The sequence below is a fragment of the Vidua chalybeata genome, chromosome 4, assembly GCF_026979565.1.
Source record: "Vidua chalybeata isolate OUT-0048 chromosome 4, bVidCha1 merged haplotype, whole genome shotgun sequence".
NCBI lineage: Eukaryota > Metazoa > Chordata > Aves > Passeriformes > Viduidae > Vidua > Vidua chalybeata.
The window spans coordinates 72,314,862-72,329,543 of record NC_071533.1 but is presented as its reverse complement, the minus strand read 5'-3'; the positions used below and the strand labels follow the sequence as shown (position 1 = coordinate 72,329,543).

Below are 14,682 nucleotides of genomic sequence, written 5' to 3'. Positions count from 1 at the left end.
TTGGGTGGGAGGGACCTCAATCCCACCCAGAGCCACCCTGCCACGGCAGGGACACCTCCCACTGTCCCAGGTGGATCCAAGCCCCAGTGTCCAGCCTGGCCTTGGGCACTGCCAGGGATGCAGGGCCAGCCACAGCTGCTCTGGGAATTCCAGCCCAGCCCCTCCCCACCCTCCCAGCCAGCAATTCCTTCAAAAGATCCCAGCCCAATCTCCCCTTTCCCAGTGGGAGCCATTCCCTGGCTCCTGTCCCTCTGTCCCTTGTCCCCAGTCCCTCTCCAGCTCTCCTGGAGCCCCTCCAGGCCCTGCAAGGGGCTCTGAGCTCTGCCTGGAGCCTTCCCTTCTCCAGGGGAACATTCCCAGCTCTGCCAGCCTTTCCTCCCAGCAGAGCTGCTCCATCCCTGGGATCATCCTGGAGCCTCCTCTGGGCTCTCTCCAGCTCCTCCCTGTGCTGGCACCCCCGGGCTCAGGGCTTTCAATCTGCTACAGGTGGTGGCAAAAGTGGTGACTCTCCCTCAAAAAAAAAAACTGTAGAAAAATCAGAATCCGGGAAAGGACGGGTGGAAATCTCTTCCATGAGTCCTGAAAAGGTGGGTCTGAGAGCACTTGTGAACAGCCTGGAGCTGATTCCTGCCCGTCCATGAGGGAGCTCTCCTGGAAGCAGAGCCCGACCTGACCCGTGTGGTCTCCCCCTGATCTGACCTAGGGGACAGCTGCAGTGGCCACAGGCTGGAGAAAAGTGGCCACTCCTGCCTGCTTGGGTGGAGAGTGGAACGTTGGGAGAACACTGCTCCAGCCCTCTGGTCTTCCCTGGTGCAATCCCACCCCTGAGCACCCAGAACTGAACGGAGGCAAAGCCCCCCTGCGGGGCTCTGAGCCGCCCAAGGGAAATGCTCCACGCCAGGAGAGCCTCCTGATCCAGGCTGCTCACACCCAGCCGTCCTGGGCTGAAATCTAAACCCCAGCACGGATCTGGAGTGGCTCCCTGTGCTCCAGAGCAGATTCCCCGGTGTTTCCCAGCGGGGTGGATGAGGTGGGAGCGTGGCTGTTCCTCCAGGAGGGCCGGAGAGGGCGGGAATGAAATCCCAGCAAAACCACGGACTGCTCTCCAAAGCAGCCCCGGGCTGGCAGGACTGTCAGGGGAGTGGAGCTGCTGGAAAACACTGCAGACAGAACAGGAATTAGAGGAGAAAGAAGTGAAAATGAGCTGGCAGAATCCTGAGGTGACTCATCAGGTGCATCTTGTGAAGTCTCTTTGGAGAAGTAATGAAACCGCGTGTTCTAACAATATTTGCACTGCAGCGGGGAAAGGCATAAATATTGGGATCAATTAATGAAATTAGAGAATTTGACCAAAAAAGCCCTCGTGCTGGCTCAGAAACCATCCCTCTTCCTTTTTGCTGGTGTCAGTGCCTGCAGTTGGAGAGGAAAACCCCGCAGTTCTGTTTCCCACCCCGCACAAAGGAGCTCTGGGCGGCCCTGGGGTCACTGGGATGTGCTGGGGAGGCTCCCGGAGCCCCAGGAATTCCCCCTGTACCCCGTGGAAGTTCTCCAGCTGGTGGGCAGGCAGAGCTGCTGGCTGGCTGGGCGTGGAGCCTCCTTCCCTTTGCGTTCTGGGATTCAGGCCCCAGCCTGTTTCCCACCTGGGAAAGGGGGAATGGTGATTTTCCTTAGGAAGGGAAGTTTTCCTCAGGACAGCTCCTGTGTGAGTGTGACATTTAGATCTTCAGTTCCTCATCACAGAGCTTCATTTTGGAGCGTGGGATGAGCTGGGAGTGAAATTTGGGGTTGTTGGTGTCACTGGGTCAATTAATGCAATTTCTAGCAGATTAATTACCTTATTCCAACAGCATTTCAGTGGATTTATATTTGGGATTGGCAACAACCCTGGGGTGAAGGACGAGGCTTGATTCACACGCTGAGCTCAGCAGGGTGAACACCTGACGTGCAGGCTGTGCCCCAGCACCTGGGAGGGTTTTGGTGGGGGAACCGTGAGCCAAAAAGAGCCAAAAAGAGCCATCACCATCCTGGGATGTGGCAGCAGCAGGAGCAGAACTCCCCAGGTTCTCCTGCCCCGGGATTGGCTCCGGCACAACTCTCCTTGGAATAATTCCCCTGCTTCCTGGCGGCCTCCACTCAAGAGGATGTTGACAAATTGGAGAGAAGTAGAGGAGCCACGAGGGTGGGGAGAGATTGGCAAAGGGAAGCAGCCAGGGAAGCAGCCAGGCTCCTGGCTCGCAGGAAATTTGTGGGGTTTGGAATGGAAATGGACCTTAAAGGGTGGCTGTGCAGCTCCTTGAGGGGAGAACAAACCCGGACAGAGGTGCCGGGGCTGAACGCGGGTTTGTAACAGCAAAACCCAGCATCTGCTGGGGCACTTCAGAGCCCTGGCTTCCCACCCCTCCCTGGAGTGGTGCACACCAGCGTTTGGGTGCTCTGGAGGTGATCATTTGGGTTTAGGTGTCACTTGTGGAGGAAACCCCTCTGCCTTGGAGAAGGAAGGGCGAACCCCGGGGCTGTCTCTGGGCTCGGCGTCTCCTCCTCGTCCGCTCCTGCACCTCCCAGAGGATGTTTCCTCCTCCAACCCCGCACTTGGAGCCAGATTTGGGGGGTTTTGAAGCTGTCAGGAGGCAACAGTGAGAGTTTTAAGCGAGATTTTTCCTCCCCGTGAGCATTCCTCGGTGCATTTACGAACGAGAACTGGTGGCTGTTTATTCCATTTTTTTTTTTGGAAGGCCAGGGTTTATTTGAAGAGCTCCTCGCGTTCCCTGCAGGGCTTGCCCCACCTTTGTTCCTGGATTTCCGCAGGAAGCTCATCCAGGGAGAGGCTGTGCTAAATTTACCTTGAGATCAGCGTGCAGCAGAGAATTCGGGGTTGGTAAAGCTCTGAAGTCTGGCTGCTCTTGTTCTTTCTTCCCATTTAATACAAGTTTAATGTCGTCTCTTGCTGGCCTCGCTGCCCACGCAGGTGTGAGGGAGCTCAGGTGTGTAAATGTCTTTAAATCCATCCTGGTGGGCTGCAGAAAATGAGATTTTTGTCCCAATCCCCTGAGTTTGTTTATAACAGCAGCTAAAAGATTAATATTTGGGATAAAACTACACTGGGTTGTTTTTTTTTCACGTTTAATGTTCTCTTTTGTTTTTCCAGCTGTGGGGAGCTCAAAAAATCAAACAGGTAATACACTTTAAAAAATACTTTCAATTTTCCTTATTATTTTCAAGTGTTGCTGCTTTTCCCTGTCCTCCCTCATTCCCTTTGCCAGTTGCTGTTTTGCCTTCCCATGGAAATGTAAATGCAGAGAACACTCTGCCACCAAAGAGCCTGATTTTTTTTTTTATATATATATATATTTATATATTTTGATGTCTTCATTTTCTCCTTCCTGTCTAGTCAAGAGCTTTCTTGTCTCCAGTTTTTTGCAAATAGTTTGACAGTTCCTTGGGAAGGTTTGTGCCTGTGCTGTACCTTCCTGCCTGCAGTCCCAGATCCCTTGGGAATGGATTTCTCCTTCCCAGTTCATTCCAGTGCAGCCTCCTGGGCTTGTCAGAAAATTTGGGGGGAAATGTGGTGAAAATGGGCGCAGTGAGCTTTGCTGCTGTTGACAGTAAAGCAGATTTAGGGTTTTTAGGGAGCTTGGGGTCTCCAGAGGCACCAGGGCTGGCTGAGGAGCGGTGGGGGCACATCAAGCTTGGAATTCCTGGAAAATCCAGGTCCTGTGTGGGGGTTTTTGGGTGTCCCTTGTGGGGCCACCCAGGGAGGGCTGGACCTGCCTGTTGGTGTCCCAGCTGGAGCAGCAGGGGAGAAGGTTCTGGAATGGGATCCACACCTGGAGATGGGGAGAAGGTTCTGGAATGGGATCCACACCTGGAGATGGGGAGAAGGTTCTGGAATGGGATCCACACGTGCAGTAAGAAGGTTCTGGAATGGGATCCACACGTGCAGGGGGGAGAAGGTTCTGGAATGGGATCCACACCTGGAGATGGGGAGAAGGTTCTGGAATGGGACCCACGCCTGGAGATGGGGAGAAGGTTCTGGAATGGGACCCACACCTGGAGATGGGGAGAAGGTTCTGGAATGGGACCCACACCTGGAGATGGGGAGAAGGTTCTGGAATGGGATCCACACCTGGAGATGGGGAGATGGTTCTGGAATGGGGTCCACACATAGAGATGGGGAGAAGGTTCTGGAATGGGATCCACACCTGGAGATGGGGAGAAGGTTCTGGAATGGGACCCACGCCTGGAGATGGGGAGAAGGTTCTGGAATGGGACCCACACCTGGAGATGGGGAGAAGGTTCTGGAATGGGATCCACACCTGGAGATGGGGAGATGGTTCTGGAATGGGGTCCACACATAGAGATGGGGAGAAGGTTCTGGAATGGGACCCACACCTAGAGATGGGGAGAAGGTTCTGGAATGGGACCCACACCTGGAGATGGGGAGAAGGTTCTGGAATGGGATCCACACCTGGAGATGGGGAGAAGGTTCTGGAATGGGACCCACACCTGGAGATGGGGAGAAGGTTCTGGAATGGGATCCACACCTGGAGATGGGGAGAAGGTTCTGGAATGGGATCCACGCCTGGAGATGGGGAGAAGGTTCTGGAATGGGATCCACACCTGGAGATGGGGAGAAGGTTCTGGAATGGGATCCACACCTGAAGGGGGGAGAAGGTTCTGGAATGGGATCCACACATAGAGATGGGGAGAAGGTTCTGGAATGGGATCCACACCTGGAGATGGGGAGAAGGTTCTGGAATGGGATCCACACATAGAGATGGGGAGAAGGTTCTGGAATGGGATCCACACATAGAGATGGGGAGAAGGTTCTGGAATGGGATCCACCCCTGGAGATGGGGAGAAGGTTCTGACCTGAATTCCCCCACTGTGTTTGGGCCTCGGGGGGTTCGGGGTTTCCGCTGTGACCCCTTTGCTTTCCCTGCAGGATAAAGGGATTTTATCCCTGCAGGATAAAGGGGTTTTTCTCCTCATCCTCCCCATCCCTCTGGCAGAGCCAGGGCTTTTCCCGTTTTTCCTACCCAGGACATTTCAGCCTCAGTGGAGGTGCTGGAAAAAAGGCAGGGACAGAAAATGATTTTCCTTTTCCCTCCTCCGTCTGCCTTTCCTGGGGCTCAGGTACAGCTGTGGGCGGCTTCTGGGGACACAGAGCCAAGAAAAAGCCACTCTTTGTATGTGAGGGTCAATGATTTCCTCCCAAACGATTAACTGATGCTCTTGAATGTAAATTTTAAATTTCATTTCATTAATTACTGCAGGAGAGGGGAAAGCAGTGCTGGGGAGGGGTTCTGTGGGGGCTGCTGAGCCCAAAGTGCCCTCGGTGAAAGCGAGGAGGGTCCCAGGTGGAATTCCAGGGACCCCGTGGTCTCGGGGGGTGTTGGGAGCGAGGGGTGGCTCTGCTGTGCCCCGTGCCCTCGCGGTGACTCTCTGGTGACACTTCCAGGCCATCATCCACCCCGACACTAACGAGACCATCTTCATGCCTTTCCGAATGTCAGGTACGCTTCCTCCCGCCCGTTTCTCCTGGGTTTGGATAAAACACCGGGGAGGGGGGGTCTCCTCTTTTTGAACTGAATCTTGTCAACATTTAGACCAAGATCAGGAAGGAATTCCAACACCAAAATCCCTTTGCAGGAGAGGAAAAGGAGGATCCTAAATTCCACTGTGAGATTTAGTGCTTAATATTCCCCTTTCCTTTTTCCTTTTCCTTTTCCTTTTCCTTTTCCTTTTCCTTTTCCTTTTCCTTTTCCTTTTCCTTTTCCTTTCCATCTTTTTCCTTTTCATTTTCCTTTTCCTTTTCCTTTTCCCTTTTCCCTTTTCCCTTTTCCCTTTTTCCTTTTCCTTTTTTCCCTTTTCCCCCTTTATTTTCCTTTCCCTTTTCCCTTTTCCCTTTTCCCTTTTCCCTTTTCCCTTTTCCCTTTTCCCTTTTCCTTTTTTCCCTTTTCCCCCTTCATTTTCCTTTCCCTTTTCCCTTTTTCCTTTCTCCTTTTTCCTTCCTTTTTTTCCCCTTTCCTTCCCCCTTTCCTTTCTCCTTTCTCTTTCCCTTCCTCATGGAGGTGACAGACACTTCCTATTTTAACTGGATCCCAGCCAGAGCCTGTTCTGGAATTTTTGAGGGATCTGTCACTATTGGGAGCATTTTGATTTTGCACTAAATGGCAAAACTTGCTGCCCACAACTCCAGGGGTGTAAAATACAGGTCAGCAGTGACCCATCCCCACTGGATGAAGAGGAGGGGGCTGGGGGGGTTCATTCCCCAGGAAAGAATGGGATGATCCCTGTTTTTCCATGGGTTATGATATCTTATAGCCCCAGCACTGGGATTCTGGGGAGGATCAGCTTCTCTGTGCCTTAATGAGCTGTTTAATGATGAAAAATTAAATTAAAAAACCCTCTTTGGGGTTTCCCCCCTGTGCTCAGGTCCCCAGCAGCTCTTCTGGGAATGCCAGTGCAGCCCTGCTGCTTTTCTCTTTAAATAAATGGATTTATTTAAACAAACAGGACCTTTCCCATGGATTTGGGTGCAACATCTTCACCTGATTTGGGCACAGGGAAAGCTGTCAGGGTTGGGGGTTTGTGCTCAGTGCTTTGGGGGATGATGCTCAGGGTGAAGGGGCAGAGAGAAGCCAGGACCCTCCTGTATTTGACTCCCAAATTTTGCCTCCTCTCAGGTCTTTGCCCTTTTTGGTGGTAAATTGGATCCAGGAAGTGAATTCTGTAATATTGGGAAGAAGCTCTGAGACCTTCTCGTGGAAGTCAGAGAGATGAATTATAATTAGCACAGGAATTGGCAGCAGCAGCAGGGGGGAAATGTGAAGCGTCTGATTTCTGTGGTGCTCAATAAAATTTGAGGAAAAGACTTTGGAGAGCTTGAAAAGCAAATAAAGGATGGGAAAACCAGGAGGATGCTGGAGCATCAGGTGGAGCTCCAGGATGTCCCAGGGTGTGAGGGCACCTGGTTGTGCCAGGAGTCCCCAGACTGGGACATTTATTCAAATCCATTAATTTATTTTTTTTTTTCCCCACAGGTTACATCCCCTTTGGAACCCCCATCGTAAGTATTTGGTTGTGGGCAGCAGGAAATGATTTCTGAGCACAATTCTGCACACTCCAGCTCGTGCCATTCCCCCAGCATTCCCCCCTTCCCCATTTCCTGTTCTTGAGGGGCTTTTATCTATTTTATTAAATATCAGGTTATTGGTGAATTAACCCAACCTCTATTTGAGGGTGGTGATCTGCTGTTGAGGTTGTCTATCTGTTCAAATATTGATGTTATTTATCCATTCTCTATGAGAATATTGATGAATTATCCCAGCCTCTGGTTGAGGGCATTTATCTGTTATTAAGGGGGCTTTATCCATTAATATATTAAGGTTATTTATCTATTTATTTATTTATTTAGGAATTAACACAACCTCTGAGGTTATATATTTATTTAGTATTGAGGATATTTATGTATTTATAAGTTATTTATGTATTATTGAGGTTATTTTTCTATCAATATATTGAGGTTATTTATCTGTTATTATCTATTATATCTATTGAGGTTATTGATGAATTAATCCAACCCCTATTCCAGGTTATTTATCTGTTATCGAGGTTATTTATTTATTTATTAATATATTGAGGTTATTTATCTGTTATCTATCAGGTTATTGATGAATTAACCCAGCCTCTGTTTGAGGTTATTTAGCTGCTATTGAGGTTATTTATTTAATCATATAGAGAGGTTATTTTTTATTAAATATCAGCTTACTGATTAATTAACCCAGCCTCTGTTTGAGGTTATTTAGCTGCTATTGAGGTTATTTATTTAATCATACAGAGAGGTTATTTTTTATTAAGTATCAGGTTATTGATGAATTAACCCAGCCTCTGTTTGAGTTAATTATCTATTATCGAGGTTATTTATTTATTTATTAATATATTGAGGTTATTTATCTGTTATCTATCAGGTTATTGATGAATTAACCCAGCCTCTCTTTGAGTTAATTATCTATTATCAAGGTTATTTATTTATTTATTAATATATTGAGGTTATTTATCTGTTATCTATCGGGTTATTGATGAATTAACCCAGCCTCTCTTTGAGTTAATTATCTATTATCGAGGTTATTTCTCTATCAATATATTGAGGTTATTTTTTATTAAATATCAGCTTACTGATGAATTAACCCAGCCTTTGTTTGAGGTTAATTGTCTACTATTGAGGTTATTTATTTTTTTAATATATTGAGGTTATTTATCTGTTATCTATCAGGTTATTGATGAATCAATCCAACCCCTACTCGAGGTTATTTATCTACTATTGAGGTTATTTATTTATTCATATGGAGAGGTTATTTTGTATTAAATATCAGGTTGTGGATGAATGAACCCAGCCTCTGTTTGAGGTTATTTATCCATTTAACATCGTTCCCACAGCCTCCTTCAGCACCTTCATCTTTCCCTCTGCAAAGCTGAACTCGTTGCTGGCAAAATGCAACTCCTGCGACCCTCAGATTTCATTTTTGGACACTTTTATTTTGCATTTCTGTGGTTTAAGGGTCTCTTCCCAACGTGAGGAGCTCCAGCTCAGCCAGGCAGTGCTGTGTGCCCTCGTTTGGGTTAATTAACCCAAAAAAGATGAAGAGGAAAGGGGAAGGATGAAGGTGCTGAAGGAGGCTGCGGGAACGATGTTAAATGGATAAATAACCTCAAACAGAGGTTATCATCAATAACCTGATATTTAATAAAAAATAACCTCTCTAGATGAATAAATAAATAAATAACCTCAATAGTAGATAATTAAACAGAGGCTGGGTTAATTCATAATAACCTGATAGATAATAAAAAATAACCTCTCCATATGAATAAATAAATAACCTCAATAGTAGATAAATAACCTCAGACAGAGGTTGGGTTAATTCATCAATAACCTGATATTTAATAAAAAATAACCTCCATATATTAATAGATAAATAACCTCAATAGTAGATGAATACCCTCGAATAGGGGTTGGGTTAATTAACCTCCTGAGGTTGTGGCTGAGGCGGGTTTCTCCTTGTTTTTGGGAATTTTGGGAGTGTTTGGGTGCTCTCCATGGCCAAAGGCAGAAGGGAGAGAATTCTGCCTGTTCTCCTCCTGCTGCATCGTCACCTCATCCAAACAGGAAGGATTAATTTAGCCCAGCTTTGTGGGAAACTGAGGCACGCTTTCCCCCAAAAAAAAATTGGAGTCAAGAGTCACTTTATCCTCAAAGCCACCAGCTCCTGGTTCAACTTATTGGTTCATTAAAATGGTTAGGAATACACTAAATTTAATCTCCTTAAACCCAGCGGCGCTCTAGGCCTGGCTCAGGGTTGTCACCCTTCCCAAAGGGGGCTGGTGACCCCAAAGGGGGCTGGTGACCCCAAAGGGGGGGATCAGCGGGGCTGCTGCTGTTTGTTGTGGTGGGCAAAGCTTCGGTGGGAACTTTGTGTGGGGCATTTTAAAAGAAAAGGTTAAACAAAAACGAGTTAACGATCAAATTGACAATGAAATCGGCCCCAATCCAGAGCTGTCAGAGGAGCCGAGAGCTGTCAGATGAGCCCAATTTCAGGAGCTGTAAAGGATAAACTGGAACCTCTTGTCATTTAGAAAAAAAAAAAAAAAGAAAAAAAACCCCAAACGTTTCAAATGTTAAAATTAAAATGTAACATTTATGCCAATCGATCTGTGAAATTTAGTGACAAAATTGGCAGCCTGCTCCAGCATAAAAACAGTTTGAGTCTTGTATTCCACAAAGGGGGATGGGATTTCCTCAAGAGAGGCTCGGGCTGGGCCGTCCTTGTCCCCGAGGAGGATTTGTCGCTGTCCCCAGGTGGGATTTGGGGTCAGCCGCACGCCCCGAGCCGTGAGCGGGGTGGGGATGAGCAGTTTAGGGCCACCCCCCTCCCCGGGGTATTTCCCTCTGCAGCCCCTGCAGAATAATCCAGTCCGGGGCAGCTCATTGTGCTGGGGATTAAGGCTTTGGGGAAAGAATGGGATCTTGGCAGCCAGCTCCCCTGACACCTCCAAATCCCAAATCCCGGGAACGTTCCTTCCCCACCGTGGCCCTGCCCTGGGCTTGGCCTCTCCATCCCTTGTGAGCCGGGTTTGGGGCCGACCCCGCCACAGGGAGGGACAGGCTGGGCTCTGTGGGAGTGCTCGGGGCTTGGCGTTGCCCTTTTCCCCATTTCCAGCCCGGGAGGGAGAGGATCCAGCCCCTGGAATTCTTGCCCTGCAAAGCTGGAGCAGGCTGGTGCTTCCTCCTCTGGGTGGGGGAAGATTTATCCACCTTTAGGAAATTCAGCTCAAAGCTGGCCTTGAGGGCAGAGTCCTGCTGCCACCTCAGCTTTCAGTACCTGATGTCCCCCAGCCATCCAAAATCGGGGGCTGGGTGAGCTTTTAGAGACCCTCTGAAGAGCCGGGTGGGAATTTGGGGCTGCGGGTGACCGTCCCACCTCAGGCAGGATTTGGGCGTTGAGCTGGGGCCACTCAGAGCTCCCTGATGTCCACGGGGTGGCTTTGGGGCCACCAAGGGCCCTTCACACCTGACCACCAATTAAATTCTGTCGCTGACGCTTTCGCCAGTGTTTAGGAGCTCTTTTTAAATTTTTTTTTATTTTGTTTTCCTTTTTAGTTATTTTTTCCCCTGACAGTAATTAAAAGTGAAATTGTACATTTCTTGACAGACTCTTGCACATATGGAGAGTTTGCATTTAAACGTGCCTCTTTCAGTCATACAGATTTTGGGTGCTCTTTTTTTTCTTTATTTATTTATTTTCCCGCCGGAATTTTCCCCCGGCGCTCAGCCCCAGCCTCTGCCTGGCCCTGTTCCTCCCCAGCCTCGTCATCCCGCTGGTTTTGGGGCGCCGGGGGTTAGGGTTAGGGTTGGGGTTAGGGGGGCTTCGTTTGGGGCTGCGTTAATTAATGCCGAGCTCCGCGTGGGGGAACGGAGACGTAAATTAGTGGGAGCTGGCTCCGGGCCAGAGAACAAAGTCCCTGCAACTCCACGAGAGTGGGAGGAAAAGCTGGAGGAGGAGGAGGAGAAGGGAGAGGAGATGGGAATGGAACGAGGCCGCCCAAGCGCCGTCCCCTTTTGTTTGGTGTCGTTTCTCCGCGTCCCCGGTGGAGATCTGCCCGTGGGGATGGCCCCGGCTCAGCCCCGGGACAGGATTCCATTCCTTTCCATTCCTTCCCAAATTCCCGGGGATGAACGGAGTGGAAACGCCGGGAAAGGTCTGGGGGCGGGGGGGGTGAGCTCGCGGCTTTCGGAGGCACGAGTGGCCGGGGAGTAAATGGACGGAGTTAAGGAGTTGCTCAACCTTTTGATTCCGTGGGGTTTCGCAACCAGAAAGCGCCTCCAGAACTGTGGGGTGTCCAGGGCACAGGGAGGGAGGGAAGGATGGCAGGGCTCTCTTATCCTGCCTGATTCCTGCTGGGAATTCTTTGTCCTGGCTCTGTTTGTTGGGCTGGCCCTTGGGATCCCCTTGCCTGCATCCCTTTCCTCTTCTTCAGCTTCTTATGGTCTAAACCAGGAAAAATTGGCCCTAAAGCAGGAGAAATGGCCTGAAACCAGGAAAAATGGCCCTAAAACAAGAAAAACTGCCTTAAACCAGGAAAAATTACCCTAAAACAGGAAAATTGCCCTAAACCAGTAAAAAATGGCCCTAAAACAAAAAAAAAAAAAAAGCTCTAAAATGTGAAAAATGTCCCTAGAACAGGAAAAATGTCCCTAAAGGAGGAAAAATGTCCCTAAAGCAGGAAAGATGGTCCTAAAAAAGAAAAACTGCCTTAAACCAGGAAAAATGGCCCTAAAACAAGAAAAACTGCCTGAAAGCAGGAAGGCTGGCCCTAAGGCAGGTGTTTTGTGTGTCAGAGGTGGGATTTGCAGAGCAGTGTCCTCGTGGTGCCCTGAGGCATGGCCCAAGGACACCTCGGGCCCAGGACACACCTGTGTGGCCTCAGGTCCTGCCAGGGGTGACCTTGCAGGGCCTCTGGCATCCCAGTGCAGGCCCCAGCAGCGAACATCTGGCCAGATGTGCTGGGCCGGGCTGCCCCGAGCCTCGGGGGGACGGTGACACGCCAAAAAAAGATTAATTAATTAAAATAAATTTGATTAAAAATAAATCCCGGGCTCCCAAACAGGAGCAAAGTGCTCCCAGGTGGCTCTGCTGTCCCCAGATGTTCCAGTGGGATTTTCTGCTGGTGCCCCAAACAGGGAATGTGCCCAAGGAAGAGGAGAACCCCCCGTTCACTGCCAGTAGTGACAGCTTTGAACTCTTGCCTCCGTGCAGGGTTTGTGTTTCCTTCCAGAAATACCTGGATTGGGGAATTGTTTGGGTTTTAATGGGATCTTCGGGCAGGGTCAGCTGCCAGGGGATTTTCAGGGTGTATCACGAGCAGTAATTAAAGGTGCAGAGCTTCCAGGGGCAGCGACATCAGCCAGTTCCACCCCTGGAGAACGGAGAGACAGGAGGCTGATAACGACTGGGATGACAAAAATAACGGGAATGAAATAAAGCCAGAAATGAGGATAATTTATTCAAGTCCCTGGAAATCAGCTTGGCTGTTTGCGTGCCTGGAAAAGCACGGAGACCAAACCAGGGATGCTTTAATAATGAGAGAATCTCTCCTCTTGCAGGTTGTTGGTCTCCTCCTGCCCAACCAGACCCTGGCCTCCACTGTGTTTTGGCAGGTGAGGCTCCTTGGGAAGGGTGGGAATGTGGGGAGGTCTCTTGGTTTGAGAAGCCAGGTGTCTCCTAGGGAAGGCAGGAGCCTCCCCTGGAATGGAAAATGGAACCCCTCTCCATCTGAATTATTATAATGTGAAATTAGGAGGCTGTCAGGCAAAGATGCGAGAGCAGGAATAACAGTTCTTTACTAGGAAAATTAAAAATACAAATGCAATAGTACAAACAAATGAAAACAACCCTGCCAGAGTCAGAGCAGGCCCTGGCAGGCTGTGGGTCAGGCTGGTGGCAGCAGTGCCATTCCATGGGGGCTCAGCCCTCCTGCAGTGCCAGCTGTGCTTCTGCTGGAGCAGGATCCTGGACAAGGCTGGAGTTTTCCTCTGGAGCTCCAGGGCTGCTGGAGATGGGCCTGGGCTTCCTCTGGGAATGCAGTGGGGCAGAAAGCTGCTCCTCTGGGAATGCAGTGGGGCAGAAAGCTGCTCCTCTGGGAATGCAGTGGGGCAGAAAGCTGCTCCTCTGGGAATGCAGAGGGGAAGAAAGCTGCTCCTCTGGGAATGCAGTGGGGCAGAAAGCTGCTCCTCTGGGAATGCAGTGGGCAAAGGCTGCTGTGGTGTCCCAAAGCCTCAGATTGTATCCAGGTAGGAACGCTTGGCTCCTCCCCTGGGCACAGCATCTCCCCATGGGATGATGGAATTTTATCACTGTGACTCAATGGCCCATGAACAGAAGAAAATTAATAATTAATGGCCTGTTAACAGCAGAGATCTCCTGGAGGGAGGATGGGTTGTGGGAGAGATAAAGAAAAAACTGCCCAGTGAACAGCAGAGAACTGCCCCAGCCCTGACAGGTGGGAACAGAATACACACATGTCCTACAAGGCTGTGCTTTAGGGACAGGATGTGCCTGGATGCATTCAGGGAAAGGCCTGCAAGGGGCTGGAAACAAATCTGGGCTCCCCTTTTCATCCCACACCTTCCTGTGCCATGGCAAGGAAGAGGCAGAACAGGCCAGCAGCAAAAATCAGCTTTTTGGAGCCGTTTTGTCTGCGTGTAAATGGTTCTTCCATGGAGGTGTTCTCCCTAAACTCACCCCTCTGCCTTTGGGAGGACAAGGAGTTGGGATTTTCCTTGGGGAAGGATGTTGGGAGGGCTGGGGATGATGGGAGGCCCTGTGGCCAGGAATTTTGGGGATGGGTGTGCATAGCAAAGCCCAGGACTCCTGCACTGAGTCTGCTGCAGGAGCTTTGGGGGGAAACAATCTGTGTGTAGGGAGGTGCTGGTGTGATTTCCCGTTAAAGTTCTGGGAATTAAGAGTAAGGGGAGGAAGCAGGCACGGGAAGGAGAGATCCATAGTAAACACACCACAAGTGCGATTCCGTCGCCAGCTGAAAGGAAGGAACGAGTTATTTTCAGCCTCCTTTCTGTGGCAAATGTCTTTTTTATTGTCTGCACTGTGAGTGGGGAGGGAGCTGTGCAGTCAGGAAGGCTCCGAGCAGAGTGGGATCTGCCTGGAGCGTGGGGAAGGCGGCGAAGCCGGGAGCACGGCGGGACAGCCGCGCCAGGAATTCGGGGTCTGGTGGCTTTGGCTGGGAGCTGTCCCAGAGGAGGAGAGGGCTGGGACATCCTGAGGCACTCAGGGCTTTGGAGGCCGCTCACCTGCCCTGTTTAGGGACATCTGGGATGGAATCCCAGGCTGGTTTGGGTGGGAAGGGACCTTAAATCCCATCCCTGTGGGAACCCAGGGCAGGGGGAACATCCCCCTGTCTGCCCTGGGGGGCTCTGACTCCCAGGAAAATACTGACACTGACCCTCATTCATGGAGAAGGCCTCCAAAGCTTCAAAGTAAATCAGAGACCACAAAAGTGTGAAATAGATTGTAGAGAGTAGTGTAGTGTGTCACATGGGTGAGAAATTTAGGTTTTAGGATTTTTAGTATGTTATAGATGGGTTTAAGATGGAGGGTACAGGGTGTT

General features: G+C 49.9%; 1 protein-coding gene across 1 annotated transcript in view; it reads left to right on the top strand.

Moving 5' to 3' along the window:
* SFXN5 (sideroflexin 5) overlaps nucleotides 1-14,682 on the top strand; it is a 107,759-nt gene that overhangs the window by 34,278 nt on the left and 58,799 nt on the right. Inside the window, 4 exon segments of the mRNA XM_053939917.1 lie at nucleotides 3,146-3,172; nucleotides 5,459-5,513; nucleotides 7,044-7,069; nucleotides 12,662-12,715. Coding sequence (XP_053795892.1) covers nucleotides 3,146-3,172; nucleotides 5,459-5,513; nucleotides 7,044-7,069; nucleotides 12,662-12,715 — 162 coding nt within the window.